At 45.0% G+C, this 21,461-nt stretch overlaps 1 protein-coding gene across 1 annotated transcript in view; it reads left to right on the top strand.

Annotated features, from left to right (window-relative positions):
- The window catches only part of STON2 (stonin 2), a 180,254-nt gene that overhangs the window by 49,888 nt on the left and 108,905 nt on the right, over positions 1 to 21,461 (top strand). The window contains exon 3 of the mRNA XM_027552586.1: positions 2,544 to 2,828. Within this exon, the coding sequence (XP_027408387.1) occupies positions 2,544 to 2,828 (285 nt within the window). The remainder of the gene's footprint in view (positions 1 to 2,543; positions 2,829 to 21,461) is intronic.

The raw sequence follows: 21,461 nt of genomic DNA, 5'->3' as shown, positions 1-21,461 counted from the left end.
TGATGGGCAATGCAGAGAACTCAGTAATTGTCACTCGTGATCATGGTGAAGGTGGCCAGGTTGACTTCTGTGGAACTGTGCTCGAGGATGAAGATCAAGGTAGGATGCAGGAGCTTTTTACGGAGCCTTGTCAGCTGGTTCAGTTCCATGGCCACTGCTACTGCCACCTGAATCATCCCAGCTCCATTTACAGCACCTGGAAAGCAGGGTCTACAGGTGCGCTGTCCAGCTTGCTAGCCATGTGACTATGGAGTCCTTAAAACACGGCTAGTCTGAATTGAGATGCACTATAAACTGGGCTTTCCCAGTGGCTCAGATGGTAAAGAATCCACCTGCAGTGCAGGAGATCGGGATTTGACCTCTGGGTCAGGAAGAGCCTCTGGAGAAGGAAATGACAGCCCACTCCAGTATTCTTGCCTGGGGAAATCCCACTGACAGAGGAGCTTGGTGGGCTACAGCCCATGGGGTCAAAAGAGTTGGACATGACTGAGTGACTAACACTGTCACTTCAAGAAATGTGAAATATCCACACTAAATTCCAAGGACCTAGTTAAATGTTTCATTAACAATTTTTTATCACTTAAATGTTGGAATTGTACATTTTCAACAAATTGAGTTGAAATACATTATTAAAAATAGTTTCCCCTGTTTCTTTTTCTTTTTTAAATGTGGCTACTGGAAAATTTTAAAATTTAGGAATAGATGGGAAAACAGTGGAAACAGTGGCTGACTTTATTTTTCTGGGCTCCAAAATCACTGCAGATGGTGATTACAGCCATGAAATTAAAAGATGCTTGCTCCTTGGAAGGCAAGTTATGACCAACCTAGACAGCATATTAAAAAGCAGAGACATTACTTTGCCAACAAAGGTCCCTCTAGTTAAGGCTATGGTTTTTCCAGTAGTCATGTATGTGAGGGTTGGACTATAAAAAAAGCTGAGCGCCAAAGAATTGATGCTTTTGAACTGTGGTGTTGGGGGAGACTCTTGAGAGTCCCTTGGACTGCAAGGAGATCCAGCCAGTCCATTCTAAAGGAGATCAGCCCTGGGTGTTCATTGGAGGGACTGATGTTGAAGCTGAAACTCCAATATTTGGCCACCTGATGAGAAGAGCTGACTCATTTGAAAAGATCCTGATGCTGAGAAAGATTGAGGGCAGGAGGAGTAGGGGACTACAGAGGATGAGATGGATGGCATCACTGACTCAATGGACATGGGTTTGGGTGAACTCCGGTAGTTGGTGATGGACAGGGAGGCCTGGTGTGTTGTGGTTCATGGGGTTGCAAAGAGTCCGACACAACTGAGCAACTGAACTGAACTGAACTGGAAAATTTAAAATTATGTATGTGGCCTGCTTTTTATTTCTTTGGGACAGCTCTCATCTAAAGGCTTTGATTACGTTCGAGTGGACCAGTTTGGCTAGTGATGGGAGAAAGCAGTTTCGTATCAGTACATTTATTTTTCAAAGCTTTCATACAGTAAAATTGATCATTTTCAGTCTACAGTTGATGAATTTTAACACCTGAATAGATTTGTGTAACACCACCACAATTGGGGTCAATTCTATTATTTAAAAACAAATATTTGAAGGCTGTTAACTGTTCTAGGACCAATAAAGTGAAACAAAGCTAGAGGAAGGGTCTCTGTGCCATACTGAACTAGTCGTTGGTGGAGAGTTTGCATGTGGTGGCCCACAAATGAATGTCCTCTGGACTGTACACAGTTTGAACTTGAGTGTTTTTAGTCCAGACAGAAGGTTGCCTGTTGAGCCACAGTCTCCACCAATCCCTATTGCCTTTTGCTTTTCAATTTGACCTAGTTCTATTTCTTGCTTGGCCTTCACAACAATTTTTTGTGTGTGACCCCCCCCCCCCCACAAACACTGAAGTAGATGGTAGGATAAGAATAGTGAACCAGACCAGACTCCCAGTCTTAGCCTGCATGGAGACTGTTAGGACAACCTTTGTTGTTGTTCCGTCACTAAGTCATGTCTGACTCTTTGCACCCCATGGACTGCAGCATGCCAGGCTTCCCTGTCCTTCACTCTCTCCCAGAGTTGGCTCAAACTCATCTCCATAGAGTCGGTAATGCCATCCAGCCATCTCATCCTCTGTCTCCTCCTGCCTTCAATTTTTCCTAGCATCAGGGATTCTTCCAATGTGTCAGTTCTTCTCATCAGGTGACCAAAGTATTGGAGCTTCAGCTTCAGCATCAGTCCTTCCGATGAATATTCAGGGTTGATTTCCTTTAGGATGGACTAGTTTGTCTCCTTGGACTCTCAAGAGTCTAGTTTGTCTAGTTTGTCTCCAAGGGACTCTCAAGAGTCTTCTCCAGCACCACATCCTAGGGTATAGTTTTCATACATTTTTAGGAAAACACTTCTTTAGCATAGAAGCAGGTGGGCACAGCTGTCTCTTTGCTCTCACACCCTGTCATGGTGAGTCCATTTGATCACCGTTGCCTTTTCTTTTTTTTCCTCCAAGAGACAGTTCTTAGAGTGACCTTCCACCTGTGAGGTGATGGCAGTTTCTGGTATCTGTTTCAGGGGGCCCCAAAGAGCACCTCCCAGGAGCATCCTCTTCCTCAGACCAGTCCGAGATCTCCTCTGGGGAGCATCATGCCTTGGATGGAGGCTCTCAGGACCTTTCCCACTCGGAGCATGATGACTCTTCCGAAAAGCTGGGCCTCATCTCTGAAGCAGCGTCCCCTCCTGGGAGCCCCGAGCAGCGCCCACCTGAGCTGGTCTCGGCCATCAGCAGCTGGGTTCAGTTTGAAGACGATGCACCCTGGGCCAGCTCATCACCACCTCCTAAAGAAGCAGGGGGGACAGGTAGGCCAGGTGAGGGGCTGGGGAGGGTTGGGATGGAGGTCTGTGGATGCTTTCCCAGGGATACTTTCCCAAGAGAGGTCTGCGGGGCTGCCAGGATTCTGTTGTGCCTGCTCCAGGGCCCTGAGCCTGGCTGCCTAGGAGACAGCAGGCGGAGGTCTCCTTGGGCTTGACTCTGCACCTTGTGGAAGGATCTATGTGTTCTGGGCCATTTCTAGCCTTTTACCTTTGTTCCTGGCTGTTCATCTCTCCCTGGAAGGATGCGTATGGATTCATCTATTACGGATTGCAATTGTATTTACTCAGCACCTAACTTGTAAGCTCCCTCTGAGTAAAACGGATGTCTCTAAAAGTGTGGACCGCTAACCATCTCTATCAGGGTCACCAGTTACATGTGGATGTTCTTGTATCCCACACCTTAAGACTCCAAATCTTCAGGAGTGGGGACTGTCGTGAATGGTCAAGTCTCTGACTCTGTGGCATTTGAACGGCCAGAAGCTGCACTGGGAAGCTGGGTGAAGCCAGGGGACTGGTTAGTTCCCACCCTGGTGAGCTGGCTACTTATTTTCTTGGGCGCTGAAGCTTGCCAGGGGGGATGTGGGATAACCTTCAGGACTGTATTAGCTTTCTATTTGCTGCTATAACGAATTACCACAAACTTAGTGGCTTAACCAACACAACTTATTTACTTACTATGTCTGAAATTATTTATAACAAGATTCGCAGCAGCACATACTTATTTTTATGCATTCTTTTTTTTTTAATTGTCTTCCATTGTGTTTTATCACTGAATATCGAATATAGATCCCTGTGCTGTACAGTAGGACCTTGTTTTTATCCATCCTAAATTTAACAGTTTGCATCTGCTAATCCCAAACTCCCAGTCCTTCCTTCTCCCTCTCCCCTTCCCCTGTAGCAACCGCACGTCTGTTCTGTGTGCCTGGGAGTCTGCTTCTGTTTTGTAGGTAGATTCACTTGTGTCATATTTTAGATTCCACATATGAGTGATAGCCTATGGCGTTTGTCTTTCTTTGAGACTTGTTTCACTTAGTGCAATAATCTCTGGTTGCGTCCATGTTGCTGCACATGGCATGTTTCATCCTTTTTTTACAGCTGAGTAGTATTCCATTGCATATATGTACCACATAAAAAAAAAAAAAACATACTGGAGCACAGCTGTTTACACTGCTGTGTCAGTTTCTGCTGTGCAGCAGAGTGAATCGGCCGGACATACATATGTCCCCTCTTTTTTTGAATTTCCTTCCCATTTAGGTCACCGCAGATCGCCAAGCGTGGGTGCAGCAAAGTGCTCTGAGTGTGGGCTTCCCTGGGGGCTCAGACGGTGAAGGATCCACCTGCCATGCAGGAGACCTAGGTTCAATCCCTGGGTCGGGAAGATCCTCTGTAGGAGGGACTGGCGACCCACTCCAGGATTCTTGCCTAGAGAATCCCATGGACAGAGGAGCCTGGCGGGCTACAGTCCAGGGGGGTCGCAAAACAGTCAAACCCAACTGAGTGACTAAGCGCAGAGCACCGGGTGGAGTTCCCATTAGTTATCTATTTTATACATAGGAGCCCACACGGCTTGATTGTCTTGTAATTCTGTAGCTCAGAAGTCTGACGTGGATGTCACCGAGCTGAAATCAAGCTGCTGACCTGCGCTCCTTTCAGCAGGCCCTGGGGAAGCCTCTGTTCACCTGCCCTTTCCAGCTCGGGGAGGCTGCCCGTGTTTCTGGCACGTGGCCTCTCCCTCAGTCTCCAAACGCAGCAGTGTTGCTTCTCTCTGTGCTTTTCTTCAGGCGTCAGGTCGTCCCCTGGCTGACTTCTGCCTTCCTCTCCTGTTTCTAAGGGCTCTTGTGATGATGCTGGGCCCACGAGGATAATCCAGGATAATTTCCCCATCTCCAGGTTTTTTAACCTAATCACTTCTGCAAAGTCTCTTGCTATGTAAGAGGACATTGTCACAGGTTCTGAGGATTAGGATGTAGACATGTTTGTAGGGGAGCAAACATTTTTTCTACCACAGAAACCTAGAAAAAGGGATGTTTTTCTCATGATGGATTAAATGTTTTGCTAGTTTGGATTTTTTAAAACAATCCCTTTTTCACATGGGTTTTCAACATCATTAAACAAATATCAAGCATGATTCTATCATATAAAATTTTCATTTCTATATAACGATTTGCATATTAGTATATTTTTTAGTATTTAAGCATCATTTTTCTCAGTGAATTGTTGGTGAAAAACCCATGATGCTCAAAGCAGCGTGGATGAAATAAATGACAGGTCCAGACAGGCTTCCCAACCTGGCTGGAAGGAGGATGTAACCTTTACAGAACACCTAACACCAATAAGACAATGGGCTGAGCATTTGTGCTGGTAGGGAAAAGTTACTGAACACAGGGCAATGAATTGGTACAGAAGGTTTTTTTTTTTAAGTTGTTGTTTTTTTTTCTGATGTGGACCATTTTAAACGTCTTTGTTGAGTTTGTTACAGTATTGCTTCTGTTTTACGTTTGCTTTTTTGGGCCGTGAGGCCTATGGGATCTTAGTCCCCCAACCAGGGATCACCCCCAAACCCCCTGTGTTGGAAGGTGAAGCCCCAGGCACTGGCCTGCCAGGGAAGTCCCAGTAGGTTTGTTTTTAATGTTACATTTACTAAACATTTACTCTTTTGGGCACTGTGCTCAGTGCTTTTCTACATCATCTCATGACCTCTTTACAAGAGTCATAGGAGGAAGGTATTTAATATTATATTTGTAATAAAGGTCCGTCTAGTCAAGGCTATGGTTTTTCCAGTAGTCATGTATGGATGTGAGAGTTGGACTGTGAAGAAAGCTGAGTGCCGAAGAATTGATGCTTTTGAACTGTGGTGTTGGAGAAGACTCTTGAGAGTCCCTTGGACTGCAAGGAGACCCAGTCCATTCTAAAGGAGATCAGTCCTGGGTGTTCTTTGGAAGGAATGATGCTAAAGCTGAAACTCCAGTACTTTGGCCACCTGATGCGAAGAGTTGACTCATTGGAAAAGACTCTGATGCTGGGAGGGATTGGGGGCAGGAGGAGAAGGGGATGACAGAGGATGGGATGGCTGGATGGCATCACTGACTCGATGGACGTGAGTTTGAGTGAACTCCGAGAGTTGGTGATGGACAGGGAGGCCTGGCGTGCTGCGATTCATGGGGTCGCAAAGAGTCAGACGCAACTGAGCGACTGAACTGAACTGAATACCCATGAGGAGACTGGGACAGATAGTGGTTTGGGAATATGCCTACAGTTATATGTTAGGAAGTGGCGAGAGAGTTTCCCACCAGGCAGACTGGCTCCAGGACCTTTGAACAGCCTAGGGGTGCCCTGTGTGGTATATTTGCCTCAATCTTCCTGCTACTGAGATAGTTTCCTTTGCTGCCTCATTCCCAGGAGACAGCGGAGGCGAGAAACGAAGGCGGTGGGCAGTTTTCTCTGCTCGGTTGCCCTAAAATGGCCCTGCCGGCTTGATCACTGATTATTTTCAAAGCATTCAGATTCTTTCACATCTTGTCCATACCTTGAGCTTTAAAGATTTCCTAATTGCTCAGAACTGGTTATACGACAGATGGATCAATTTACTTTAACTCTTCACGGCTTGTTTCTGCAAAGCTAACTTTGGAGTTAGTCATAATTATGTTGCCCCCATCTGACTGAGGACCTTAGCTTGTTATTGATAATGGTTTTGACCTTTAATGGTTTTAACTTTAAATCATTAAAACCTTATCCTTTAAGTCAGCAGTTTTCAAAGTGTGATCTATAGATCTCTGGGTTTTCCTAAGATCCTATCAAGGGATGTGTAGGATCAAAAATATTTTCATAAGAAGTCTAAGATGCTTTTTGCCTTTTTTATTATATTGGCATTTGCATTAATAGTATAAAAGTAATGGCAAATAAACTTATGGCTACTGTGTACATATAGTAAAAAATAAAGTTAATTTCATTAATATCCTTGGCAAAGTGGTAAAGACTAATTTTATTGAATCTGGATTCGTAAGTACATCTTTTTACTATTCTCTGATAAATTGGGAAATATATATAAAATATTTGTGCTCTGTATCAAGATATAATGGTTGTCTTAAGAAAAATAGCGATCTTGAAAAAATTAGGCTTGAAAATATTGTGATTAAAAAAATAAATTTAAAAGCCAAAATTATTTGAAAAAGTAAAAAACAATGCAAAAAAAATTCCTTAATGAACAAAATATCAGCATTTTAAAGACTAAAGACAAAATCCAACTAAAACCTGGATGACTGCCATACTCCACCCTAATCCTAGCTCTTTTTCCAGTAAAATTCTGCATACAGAAATAGATAGCTAGCCTATAGGCTGCAGTTGGCTGAGTCTATATTTTTTAAATGTTGCATTTAAAATATTATTTAATTACTGAATTATTTAAGTTATCTTTTAAATTTTGCACCCACAGTGAGTGCCTCCCTTGCCTCACCCTTGTGCCAGCCTTGCATTGTACTAAGGACAGGGGATTTATTGATGTTACTAGAGAACGAATCAAGAAATGACAACTTTGAAATGTGTTGAAAGCATAATTTTGGCCTGAGAACATTGGCTCAGACATTCATTACTAATTCCATCTGTTTCCATGGATGAACATTTAACTGAGCTCTGTGGAGGTGGGACTCTCCTCTGCAGAAAGAGCCTTATCAGCTGGTTTCCCAGCAGATATGAGGCTGGACGTGTAGGATCAGGGCTGCCTCAGCCCGTGTTTCTAGCTCAGAGACCCAAGTACCTGGAGGACTGTGCAGAGCCGCAGGGCGGCAAAGAAAATGGTAGTAAATCCAAGGACCCTTGTATAGATGTACCACATCTTCATCCGTTCCTCTGTTGGTGGACATTTAGGCTGGTTCTGTGTCCTGGCTATATTGCACGTAGTGCTGCCATGAACATCACTCAGCCATGAAAAGGAATGACATTGGGTCATTTGCAGAGACATGGACGGACCTAGAGTCTGTCACACAGAGTGAAGTGAGTCAGAAAGAGAAAAGCAAATGTATAATATTGCTTATACGTGGAATCTAGAAACATGATACAGATGAACTTATTTGCAAAGCAGAACTAGAGATGTAGAGAACAAGTTTATGGATACCAAAGTGGGGGAAGGGGAGGTGGAATGGACTGGGAGATTGGGATTGACATATACATATACTACTATGTATAAAATAGATAGCTAATGACAGCCTACGCATAGGAAACTCTGCTTAGTGCTCTGTGATGACCTCAATGGGAAGGAATTCTATAAAAGAGGGGATATGTGTATACACTGGGAATGTATGAGGGCTTCCCTCATAGCTCAGTTGGTAAAGAATCTGCCTGCTTGCAATGCAAGAGACCTGGGTTCGATTCCTGGGTCGGGAAGATCCCCTGGAGAATGAAATGGCAACCCACTCCAGTATCCTTGCCTGGAAAATCCCATGGACAGAGGAGCCTGGCGGGCTACAGTCCATGAAGTCGCAAGAGCTGGGCACGACTTAGTGACTAAACCACCATCACTACCATACCTGAAAAGACCCTGATGCTGGGAAAAATTGAGGTGGGAAGAGAAGGGGACGACAGAGGATGAGATGGTTGGATGGCATCACCAACTCAATGGACATGAGTTTGAGTAGGCTCTGGGAGTTGGTGATGGACAGGGAGGCCTGGTGTGCTGCAGTCCATTGGGTTACAAAGAGTCAGACACGACTGAGCAACTGAACTGAACTGATATATATATGTATGGATGATTCACTTTGCTGTACAGCAGAAACTAACACAACATTGTAAAGCAAGTATATTCCAATAAAAAGTAAAAAAAAATCCAGGAGCCCTCTCTTGCCCATCAAGGAACCTACCAAGTAAAGGATTGCTGGGTACATCCCTATTACCCCAACTAGCCTCACCGACTAGACTAGCTCCTTCATGGGTTTCCTCATATAAGCTGTGTTTAACAGTAAGGAAGAGTGAGGGGTTGGTAGAGCTCAGGTCAGGGTACTTGCAGGAGAAGTGAGGCTTCACCGCACTCAACACAGATAATGCAGACATCTCCCCAGCTTCCATCCTGGAGGCTGTTGAGCAACTCAGGTTTTAATTTGAATCCAAAAGGTTCTGGTACTTGTGCTATGTCAGCAACATCACATACATTAACTGCAGGCATTACACGACAGTGGTGCCGTGTTTTACAGCAAGTATCTTCACCGTGATAGAAACAGACCGAGACTTCTTGTAGTCGCTGCTGCTGGCTCTGTTCTTTGGGTAATACTGAGTTTTCCTGGTGTGGTAGCCTGAATAGTGGGCCCTAAAGCTGTCAGGTCCTCGGCCCTGGAACCTGTGAACCTTGTCTTATTTGTAGAAGGGATTTTTGCTCATGGATTAAACTAAAGATTTTGAGATAAGGAAATCGTGCTGGGTTATCTGGGTGGGTCCGCAGTATAATCATACATAAATAAGAGGGACATGGGGGAGATGTTGCTCACATAGAGAAGGCAGTGTGAAGGCAGAACAGAAAGGGATTTGAAGATGCTGACCCTGAGAACTGGAGTGAGGAAGCCGTAGCCAAGGAATGCCAGTGGCCACCAGATGCTGGAAGACTCAAGGAACAGATTCTCTCCTCGAGCCTCTGGAGGAAGCCTTGCCCTGTTGACATCTTAACTTTGGCCCAGTGATTCAGAGTTCAGTCTCCTAGCTTCTGGAACTATGAGAGAACAACTTTCTGCTGTTTGAACACACCAGGTTTTTGGTGCAGCAGCCATGGTTACTTTAAATACCAAGTTTCTAAAATATTTTCCCCCTTTCTTTCCCTCCCTCCACTTTTCTTTTCTTTTTTTTTTTTTAACTTAAAAAGAATCTCTTGTTTAACTTTCTTGCTTTTTATTTTATTTATTGGAATATAATTGCTTACAGGGTTGTGTTTGTGCTGTACAACATTGTGAATCAGCCACATTGTTGTTCAATCGCCCAGTCGTGTCTGACTGTTTGCAACTCCATGGACCACAGCAGGCCAGGCTCCTCTCTCCTCCTCTCCATTATCTCCAGATAGGTGGTCCTATCTAACTGTCTCACCCTCTGCCCTCTTTTCTCCTCCTGCCTTCAATCTTTTCCAGCACCTTTTCTAAGGAGTTGGCTCTTCACATGAGGTGGCCAAAATATTGGATCTTCAGCTTCAGGAACAGTCCTTCCAATGAACACCCAGGACTGATCTCCTTTAGGATGGACTGGTTAGATCTCCTTGCAATCCAAAGGACTCTCAAGAGTCTTCTCCAACACCACAATTCAAAAGCATCAATTCTTTGGCGCTCAGCCTCCTTTATGGTCCAACTCTCACATCCATACATGACTACTGAAAAACCATAGCTTTGATTATATGGACCTTTGTCAGAAAAGTGATATCTATCTCTGCTTTTTAATAAGCTGTCTAGGTTGGTCATAGCTTTTCTCCCAAGGAGCAAGTGTCCATAAGTATACATCTACACCCCTCCTCTCTATGTGGAGGCAGGCTGAGTAAGTCAAGCTGGTCTAGGGGTGCACCTCTAATAGGGCAGGCCATTTATTAAGCGCATGTTCTGTGGTAGCTACAATGCTTTACCTCCAAAGTTTACAGCCCCATGCATGCAGGCAGGGTGTGACGTTCCACAAGAACAAAGTTTCCATGGAAACTGATTTTTTGGCTTCAGCCTTCTTCCCAGTCACATAAGCATCACTCATGGAAACCGACTCTTACCTGTAATGTGATTGTAGTTTCTCAGTTTATTCTCATTTTATTCCTTAACATCTGTTCTATTTGCTTCTAGCAAATGCCTAGCACTTTCCAATCCACTGTCTTTGTGTCAGGAAAAAATGGAAAAATGTGTGTCTTGGACTCATCCCATGTGGCCTCTCTACTAATATATTTTTATAAGAAAAAGGATGATCTTGGCCTCAGAGAAATAGGTGGGGGAGGGGCGGGGGGGGGGTGACAGAGGAGAACTGATGAGTGCCTGGATTCCTGGAAGCAAAAAAATGGAGCTTTACTCCACCAGCTTGTCCCTTACCTTAACATCCTGGCTTGCAAAGAGAAGCTGGGAAAGAAGCAATCACAGGGGAGTCCGTAGGGAGAGAAATGTTCCCTGGGACACTCTTTCCTCTCCCTCGGTCCCTACTCCTCAGCACCTCCACAGTTTTCCTGAGAGATGAAAACCAAAAAAAACAAAAAACCCTCCCAAAACCCCACAAAAGGATTTCTCTTTTAAGCGGTGCCACCTAAGAATAAAGCCAAGGGGGCATTGGATTTTAGCCTGGCAGGAGAATGTGCAATTTGCCTTCATTAAAATGCAGGAGGCTGTAGGCAGGGAAAGGAAGGGACAAAGAGACTGTCAGTAGTGGTAAATCTTATTTTTGTGGCATTTGAATGCCAGAAGCTGCACTGGGGACTCAGAGGAGCCAGAGAGTGGTGTGTCCCACCCTGGTGACCTGGCTACTTAATTCATTGTTCACTGACCACTGATGCATACCAAGGGTGACTGAATAACTAGGAGCAACAGCTAGAAGGAAAAACACATCCAGAAATGCTTAAATCCATCAAGGAGACAACTTTCTTTTGGACATCAACGAGGGCAGAATGTGAAGTGCCATTATGGTTGGTCTGGGAAAAAGGGGCTGTGTGATCTTTTTCAGAAAAATATGGATAAAAAATATAGATAAAATATGGAGCCTTTCTAAAAACACATATACAGGAAAAAGAATGGGCACCAGTTCCCTGGACCTGATGATGTTAGGAATGAAAGGGCATATAAAATCATGCCTCTTGAATCTTTTGTAAAAGTTGTTTCCTCTGTTAAAACCCCTGAAATTTGGTGAAGGCCAATGTGAAATTCACATATCTGACTTAAGATCAGTTTGGCTCAAGCCATGTTGATACATATTCTCTTTGTGTACATGTGTCTGTGTGTGTGTGTGTGTGTGAGTGTGTTCTCAGTTGTGTCCTACTCTTTGTGACCACATGGACTGTAGCCCACCAGGCTCCTCTGTCTCACAGGGTTATCCAGGCAAGAACACTGGAGTGGATTATCATTTTGTCTTCCAGGGGATCTTTCTGACCCAGGCAATGAACCCGAGTCTCCTGCATCTTCTGCCTTTGCAGGGGGATTCTTTGGCGTCCCTTGTGGCTCAGCAGGTAAAGAATCTACCTGCAATGCAGAAGACCTGGGTTTGGTCCCTGGGTTGGGAAGATCCCCTGGATAGGGGAAAGGCTACCCACTGCAGTATTCTGGCCTAGAGAATTCCATGGACTGTATAATGCATGGGGTTGCAAAGACTCAGAAACAACTGAGCGACTTTCACTTCACTTCTTTACCACTGGGCCACCTGGGAAGCCCAAATGTTCTCTTTCAGTTCAGTTCAGTTCAGTCACTCAGTTGTGTCTGACTCTTTGCAACCCCATGGACTGCAGCACGCCAGGCCTCCCGTTTATCACCAACTCCCGGAGCTTACTCAAACTTATGTCCATTGAGTCGGTGATGCCATCCAACCATCTTATCCTCTGTCGTCCCCTTCTCTTCCTGCCCTCAGTCTTTCCCAGCATCAGAGTCTTTTCCAGTGAGTCAGCTCTTGGCATCAGGTGGCCAAAGTATTGGAGTTTCAGCTTCAACATCAGTCCTTCCAATGAACACCCAGGACTGATCTCCTTTAGGATGGACTGCTGGTTGGATCTCCAAGGGAATCTCAAGAGTCTTCTCCAACACCACAGTTCAAAAGCATCAGTTCTTCGGTGCTCAGCTTTCTTTATAGTCCAACTCTCACATCCATATATGACTACTGGAAAAACCATAGCCTTGACTAGATGGACCTTTGCTGGCAAAGTAATGTCTCTGCTTTTTAATATGCTGTCTAGGTTGGTCATAACTTTTCTTCCAGGAAGTAAGTGTCTTTTAATTTCATGGCTGCAGTCACCATCTGCAGTGATTTTGGAGCCCCCCAAAATAAAGTCAGCCACTGTTTCCACTGTTTCCCCATCTATATACCATGAAGTGATGGGACTAGATGCCATGATCTTAGTTTTCTGAATGTTGAGCTTTAAGCCAACTTTTTTACTCTCCTCTTTCACTTTCAAAATATTTTCTTTAGATTTTTTATTAGAACAAATAATGTCCAGAAGTCATGTTTGGATGTGAGAGTTGGACCATAAAGAAAGCTGAATGCAAAAGAATTGGTGCTTTTGAACTGTGGTGTTGGAGAAGACTGTGGTGGGTCCCTTGGACTGCAAGGAAATCCAACCAGTCCATCCTAAAGGAAATCAGTCCTGAATATTCACTGGAAGGACTGATGTTGAAGCTGAAACTCCGATACTTTGGCCACCTGAGGCAAAGAAAGAACTGACTCATTGGAAAAGACCCTGCTGCTGGGAAAGACTGAAAGTGGGAGGATAAGGGGACTACAGAGGATGAGATGTTTGGATGGCATCACCGACTCAATGGATATGAGTTTGAGCAAGCTCTGGGAGTTGGTGATGGACAGGGAAGCCTGGTGTGCAGTTCATGGCGTTGCAAAGAGTCGGACACCGACTGGGGTGACTGAACTGAACTGAACGTTGAACACTTTAAAGTAAAGTGAAAGTCACTCAGTCGTGTCTGACTCTTTGCTATCCCGTGGACTATACAGTCCATGGAATTCTCCAGGCCAGAATACTGGAGTGGGTAGCCTTTCCCTTCTCCAGGGGATCTTCCCAACCCAGGGATCGAACCCAGGCCTCCCGCATTGCAGCCAGATTCCTCACCAGGTGAGCCACAAGGGAAGCCCATGGAACACTTACACTTTGGACTTAAATTGGTGTAGGAATACTGTTCACACCTTGGAAATATTGTTCCAGTTTGAAAATGCTGTGTGATCAGTCTGAATTACATGGTAAAAAATGTCAAAAAAAAAAAAAAACTTAAAACTCATTTGCTGAACTCTGAAGTAAATGCATAGATATTCTGTTAAACCATGAGAGGAACCAAAGTGCTTTTTAAAAAAAAGATTCTGATGGATCTGTTCAAATCAAAATTGAATCTTTATGTTTTTCTCTCAAAGAAACATTTTTGAAAATGGATCTACACCAGGTGTGTTTTATTCCCGTGTTGTGCTTTAGCAGTAGTGTTTCTGAAGTGGGCCAGTTGCACAGAATTTTCCTAACTTAATGTTTTACCTCCTCAGACTTCTAAATTGTGCCACGCACCAGGAGGAATGTAGATGTCAGCTTCGCTGTCACCTAAAATTGTTACACAGATTGTCTCAGAGACAAGGCCAATGTGCATTTTCAAGTGTGTGGGTGTGCTTAGAATACATTTGCAAATGCATGCAGCCAAGTTGAAAGAGCAAAGTTCATCCCCGAAATTAAAAAAAAAAATTAAGGCGCTATTATCTGCAGGAAGCTTCCTGTTCACTCATCGCGTTGTGCACTGACCTTCTTCCAGGGACACAGTGATTTTGTGGCAAGGCCAAGGCCACGAGGCTGAATTGGACCCATTATGCGGATCCTGCAGGATATGCATAATTTCGAACATGGGAAAAAAAAAAAACCTTGATTTCCGGAACCTTTATTTCCCCTGTCCTTCAAATGTCTTCCCTCAGAGCTTGGACTGAGGCCTTCCCATTGTGTCTGGGGGAGCAGAGGGAAGCTAACTGTCTGACCAGAGAAAGACCCGCTTGTTTGGGGGAGGACCAGAGATGATGTCAGCCATGTAAGAAGGAGGCAGCTGAGAGTCCTGAAGAAGAGGAGCCCAGCGGTTAGTTTCTGTGAGGTTGTTGGGGGAGAGTGGTGGGCGGGGGTAGGATAAGATCCCAGCCGTTTGGTGACTATGGAGGCCAGGCGCCCCGCAAGGCTTGCGTGTATTTCGGCTCTGGGTCTCGCTTTCTTTTAATACCCTGCATGGTTCTTCTCTGCTTGTAAAGGTAATTCATGACCTTCCGGGACTCCACCTCAGACCCGGGATGCTCTCAGGAATGAATTTTATTAACCGAGCCCGCCTCCCTCAGGGCCTGCACGTCCCCACAGAACTCCGCTCTGCTCCGGTTGTCGCCTCTCCCGCTGCTCCCCCGAGTGCCTCTCCGCTCCTGCCGGCTCCCTCAGCCTTTGAGGCTCTCTCTCGAAGTTCTCTCCGAGCTCTGCTCAGCACCACTGCCCCGCAGCCCCTCTCTGCTTCTTCATCCTTTGTTTTTAAGTGAGGCCCTCGTTTGCTTTCTGTAAGTCTGTTTTTGTTCCTTTCTTGGCCGTGCCCTGTAGTCGTGCCCGGCTTTCTCTGGTTGCGTCTGAGGGCTTCTCTTTCGGTGGTCCCTCGTGCTGCGGAGACCAGCTCAAGGCCCGCGGGCCGCAGTAGTCCTGGCACGCGGGCTTAGTTGCCCCAGAGCACGAGGGAACTTCCCAGACCAGGGATCAAACCCATGTCCCCTGCCTTGGCAGGCAGACTCTTAACCCCTGGAGCACCAGGGAAGGCCCTTACATGTCTCTCCCTGAAATTAGGCTGTGTGCTTATGAGTTTACTGTCTGTCTTCCCCACTAGAGAAAAGGGACTTTGTCTCATTTACTCTCTATCCCAGAACATGGTCCATGGAACTTAGTAGCGGCCTTCTTTGTATTTATCGGATAAATGAAGGAAAAGGTAAAAGGTGGACATGAAATCTACTGCAGAAGGACTCCTGTTTATGTGGCTAATGAGCTGTTAGGTAGAACTTGAACGATGCCCTCTTCGGTAAATCACAGGAAAGTGATTTTTTTGTTTTGCTTTGTTATCATCAGTTGTTTGCTTTCCATTGTTGTGCACACAGTAGGTATAGCCACCTACCACATACGTACACATAGACCCACAGACATAGCATATACAGATAACATGTACTCATACACATAGTAATGTACATTTATATACATACATAAAACATATACACTGACATTCATGCACATACACACGTATTACATATACACCTAGCATAACATGTACATATTGAATTACAACCCCAAGGTTCTCCTCTTCCAGAGAATATGCTAACTCACGCATCTCACCCTCACCCTCAGTCTGGGACACAGAACACAATCAGCTGCCCAAGCATGCGTCAATTAACCAGTTCATTCATGCAAAGCATATTTAGGTGCTGGGAATGCAATTATAAGAAAGTTGGACACAGTCCCTCTTCTCCCCAAGCTGAGATTACCTAACAGTCCAGCGGTCTATTTCCCATGAAGCCTTCTGGGGTGAGCCAAAGCTTCTCTGAACCCGTCCGGCGGCCACTGCTTTGTATCGCAAGCTGTGAAAGCCACAAATGAAGAGTTAAATGAGATCTATTTTGTATTCATGGATGACCGTGTTTACAACATTGGAGAAATCATTTAGCCCTAGTTAGTGAACATCTAACTAGAAGCAGAAAGTGGAAGACTCTAGCAGGGGTAACCTTGGCTCTCCTGACCTGGCATCTCTGCCCAGGCCGCCTTCAAATCTCAGAGGATGATGAGCAGAAAAAAACATGCCGGAAGGTATTACTCTCTAAGACACATATCAAACTTTTAATACCATCTCAGCAGCTGCTTCCAGAGAACGCAACCCAGGACAAGGAATATCAGATGAAAGGGGAATAAAGGTGCCTTGATGGAAAGGGGAAATTTGGAGACATGCACATAAGTGAGGGGTTTGTCATCTGAAGAGATGCAAAGAGAAGATGACCATCTACAAGTCGAAGAGAGAGGTCTGGAACAGAGTCTTCCCCCCCAGCACACAGAAGGAACCAGTTTTGCTGACTTCTTGCCTCCAGAACAATGTGAGAGAAACTGATTCCTGTTGTTTAAGCAGTGAAGTCTGTGGTAACTTCTTATGGCAGTTCTAGAAACTGATCACATGCACCATGGCCTTGTCTAATTCAGTGAAACTAAGCCATGCCGTGTGGGGCCACCCAAGATGGGCAGGTCATGGTGGAGAGGTCTGACAGAATGTGGTCCACTGGAGAAGGGAATGGCAAACCACTTCAGTATTCTTGCCTTGAGAACCCCATGAACAGTATGGAAAGGCAAAAAGATAGGACACTGAAAGATGAACTCCCCAGGTTATAGTCAACAGAAGAGTCTGAAATACAGTACTTGGGTATAATCTCAAAGACAACAGAATTATCTCTATTCATTTACAAGGCAAACCATTCAATATTATGGTAATCCAAGTCTATGCCCTGACCAGTAATGCTGAAGAAGCTGAAGTTTAACAGTTCTATGAAGACCTATAGGACCTTCTAGAACTAACACCCAAAAAAGATGCCCTTTTCATTATAGGGGACTGGAATGCAAAAGTAGGAAGTCAAGAGATACCTGGAGTAACTGGCAAATTTGGCCTTGGAGTACAAAATGAAGCAGGGCAAAAGCTAACAGAATTTTGCTAAGAGAACACACTGGTCATAGCAAACACCCTCTTCCAACAACACAAGAGAAGAGTCTATACATGGACATCACCAGATGGTTAATACTGAAATCAGATTGATTATATTCTTTGCAGCCAAAGGTGGAGACGCTCCATACAGTCAGCAAAACCAAGACTGGGAGCTGACTGTGGCTCAGATCATGAACTCCTTATTGCCAAATTCAGACTGAAATTGAAGAAAGTAGGGAAAACCACTAGACCTTTCAGGTATGACCTAAATGAAATCCCTTATGATTATACAATAGAAGTGAGAAATAGATTCAAGGGATTAGATCTGATAGAGTGCCTGAAGAACTATGGGTGGAGGTTCGTGACGTTGTACAGGAGGCAGGGATCAAGACCATCCATGAGAAAAAGCAATGCAAAAAGGCAAAATGGTTGTCTGACGAGGACTTACAAATAGCTGAAGAAAGAAGAGACATGAAAAGCAAAAGAGAAAAGGAAAGATATAGCCATTTGAATGCAGAGTTCCAAAGAATAGCAAGGAGAGATAAGAAAGCCTTCCTCAGTGATCAGTGCAAAGAAATAGAGGAAAACAATAGAATGGGAAAGACTAGAGATCTCTTCAAGAAAATTAGAAATACCAAGGGAATATTTCATGCACAGATGGGCACAATAAAGGACAAAAATGGTATGGACCTAACAGAAGCAGAAGATACTAAGAAGAGGTGGCAAGAATACACAGAAGAACTGTACAAAAAAGATCTTCATGACCCAGATAACCACAATATTGTGATCATTCACCTAGAGCCAGACATCCTGGAATGTGAAGTCAAATGGGCCTTAGGAAGCATCACTACAAACAAAGCTAGTGGAGGTGATGGAATTCCAGTTGAGTTATTTCAAATTCTAAAAGATGATGCTGTTAAAATGCTGCACTCAATATGCCAGCAAATTTGGAAAACCCAGCAGTGGCCATAGGACTGGAAAAGTGAGTCTTCATTCCAATTCCAAAGAAAGGCAATGCCAAAGAATGCTCAAACTACCGCACAATTGCACTCATCTCACATGGTAGCAAAGTAATGCTCAAAATTCTCCAAGCCAGGCTTCAGCAATATGTGAACCATGAACTTTCAAGCTAGTTTTAGGAAAGGCAGAGGAACCAGTGATCAAATTGCCAACATCCATTGGATCATAGAAAAATCAAGAGAATTCCAGAAAAACATCTACTTTTGCTTTATTGACTACACTAAAGCCTTTGACTGTGTGGATCACAATAAACTGTGGAAAATTCTGAAAGAGATGGGAATACCAGACCACCTGACCTGCCTCCTGAGAAATCTGTATGCAGGTCAAGAAGCAACAGTTAGAACTGGACATGGAACAACAGACTGGTTCCAAATAGGAAAAGGAGTACATCAAGGCTGTATATTGTCACCCTGCTTATTTAAGTTATATGCAGACTACATTATGTGAAATGCCAGGCTGAATGAAGCACAAGCTGGAATCAAGATTCCTGGAAGAAATATCAGTAACCTCATATATGCAGATAACACCACCTTATGGCAGAATTTGAAGAGGAACTAATGAGCCTCTGATGAAAGTGAAAGAGGAGAGTTTAAAAGCTGGCTTAAGACTCAACATTCAGAAAACTAAGAACATGGCATCTGATCCCATAACTTCATGGCAAATAAACAGTGACAGACTGTATTTTGGGAGGCTCCCAAATCACTGCAGATGGTGATTACAGCCATGAAAATAAAAGATGCTTGCTCCTTGGAAGAAAAAAGCTGTGACCAACCTAGACAGCATATTAAAAAGCAGAGACATTACTTTGCCAACAAAGGTCCATCTAGTCAAGGCTATGGTTTTTCCAGTAGTCATGTATGGATGTGAGATTTGGACTATGAAGAAAGCTGAGCACCGAAGAACTGATGCTTTTGAACTGTGGTGTTGGAGAAGACTCTTGAGATTCCCTTGGAGATCCAACCAGCAGTCCATCCTAAAGGAGATCAGTCCTGGGTGTTCATTGGAAGGACTGATGTTGAAGCTGAAGCTCCAATACTTTGGCCACCTGATGTGAAGAACGGACTCATTGGAAAAGACCCTGATGCTGGGAAAGACTGAGGGCAGGAGGAGAAGGGGACGACAGAGGATGAGATGGTTGGATGGCATCACTGACTCAATGGATATGAGTTTGGGTAAACTCGGGGAGTTGGTGATGGACAGGGAGGCCTGGTGCGCTGCAGCCCATGGAGTTCCAAAGAGTCAGACACCGCTAAGCGGCTGAACTGAACTGAGTAAGCATTAAAGTAGAAATAAAGCACATGACATCAAAGTGTGTATAAGTATTTGAAATTTCAGTCTGCTCAGGATCCCAGGGGATAAAAAGAGAGAAGAGTATTTGCTGTATGAATTGTTTTAGTTGATAGCTTATTGTTGTGCCCTGTTCAGTCGTGTCTGACTTTTTTGGACCCCATGAACTGTAGCCCACAGGCTCCTCTGTCCATGGGATTTCCCAGGCAAAAATACTGAAGTGGGTTGCCATTCCCTTCTCCAGGGAATGTTCCTCACCCAGGGATCGAACCCGCCTCTCCTGCATTTCCTGCATTGCAAGGCAGATTCTTTACCTGCTGAGCCATCAAGGAAGCCCTGACAACTTGTTTATTATTTATTCAACCAATGGAGCTTTGGGCCCCCACTTTGGGCCAGTCACTATTCAAGGCACTGGGGATACAGCAGGAAGTCCTGCCTGATCCATTCTGCTAGGGGGAAGCCACAGCAGAAACTGGATCGAGAAGTAGATGAATGTGTGTCAGATAACGTGTTCAGTGGGAAGAGGAGAAAAACGAGGCAAAGAAAGGGAGCCGGGTGAGAGAGGATGTGAAACTTACAGAAGGTCCAGGAGCTGCTCTGAGCAGTAGCTTTGGCATGAAGACTTGAGGGAAGTGAGGCCTGAGCCTTGCAGAAACTGGGGAAGGAGTCTTCTAGGAGGAAGGAGCAATAAGCGGTGGGACCCTGGGGAGGTGGCCCTGTTCATGTTGTGTGATTCAAGTGGAATGAATGGGGGAGAAGTTTGAGAAGGCAGCGAGTCGGGAAATTGTGGGGTCTTGGATGGCGTAGGTTTTTAAGGGCACAGTAAGGACGTGGACCTTGACTGTGGGCGAGGAGGAAAGCTGTGTGTATGTGGGGAGGGGGGCAGGGGTTGCACCTGAGGGGAGATGTGAGCAGCCTAGGCTTGCACACACAGGTGATTCTGTTCACACTGGGGGGCTCTTATGTGGAGAACAGACTGAGGAGGAGGGTAAATGTGGAAGTGGGGAGACCAAGGACAGCCACTGGGATGACTGCGGAGAGGATGGGGTCTGGGATTGGGGTGGTAGCTTGGAGACGGTGGGAAGTGATTGGATTCCAAGTGTCCTTTGAAGGTAGCATTAACAGAAGCTGTGAGGCGCCAAAGGTGAGAAGAATCAAGGTGTCCTTCTGAACATCGGAAAGGGAGAGGGAGCTGGTGTGGAAGGGAGAAGAGGAACTTAGTTTCCAACTTGTAGAGATGTCAGTCAAGATTTCAAGTAGATTTGGATATAAGTTTATGTCTGGAAGTAGCAACTACCACTTAACCCTGTTTAGGGCTTCCCTGGTGGCTCAGACAGTAAAGAATCCACCTGCAATGAGAGAGACCTGGGTTCAATCCCTGGGTGCAGAAGATCTCCTGGAGAAGGGAATGGCAACCCACTCTAGTACTCTTGCCTCGAGAATTCCGTGGACAGAGGAGCCTGGTGGGCTACAGTCCATGGGGTCGCACAGAGTCAGACAAGACTGAGCGACTAACCACCCTTTTGGAGTACTTCCTTTGTGCCAAGCATTTTGCCAAGTGCTTCATCAGTATTGGCCTAATCCGTTTATGGGGGGGGCCCTGTTTTCTGCTCCATTTTACGGGTGAAAACACAGAAGAACAGATGTATTGAGTAACTTGTCCCAGGCTACAGGGCTGTGTGCAGCAGGCAGTCTGGACCCAGAGTCCTTACATACAACCTCATAGGAAAGGAGAGAAGGCAGATTTCTGTCTTTGTTTCTCTATATTCCTTGCGAATCAGATGTGAAGCATCATGATGACAGCAACCTGCTGCTCACCGGCCTGGCTGTCAGAGGTCTGGTCTTCCTCTGGGAGAAGAGTCAACTCCAGACTGAGAACTTTCTCTCACTGTTCAACTGATCATGTGGCCTGAGGATATTCAATCCAGAAACTAGACACCATGATATATTCAAATTT

Source organism: Bos indicus x Bos taurus, chromosome 10, assembly GCF_003369695.1.
Source record: "Bos indicus x Bos taurus breed Angus x Brahman F1 hybrid chromosome 10, Bos_hybrid_MaternalHap_v2.0, whole genome shotgun sequence".
Classification (NCBI taxonomy): Eukaryota; Metazoa; Chordata; class Mammalia; order Artiodactyla; family Bovidae; genus Bos; species Bos indicus x Bos taurus.
This window is presented reverse-complemented; position numbering and strand designations above follow the sequence as displayed.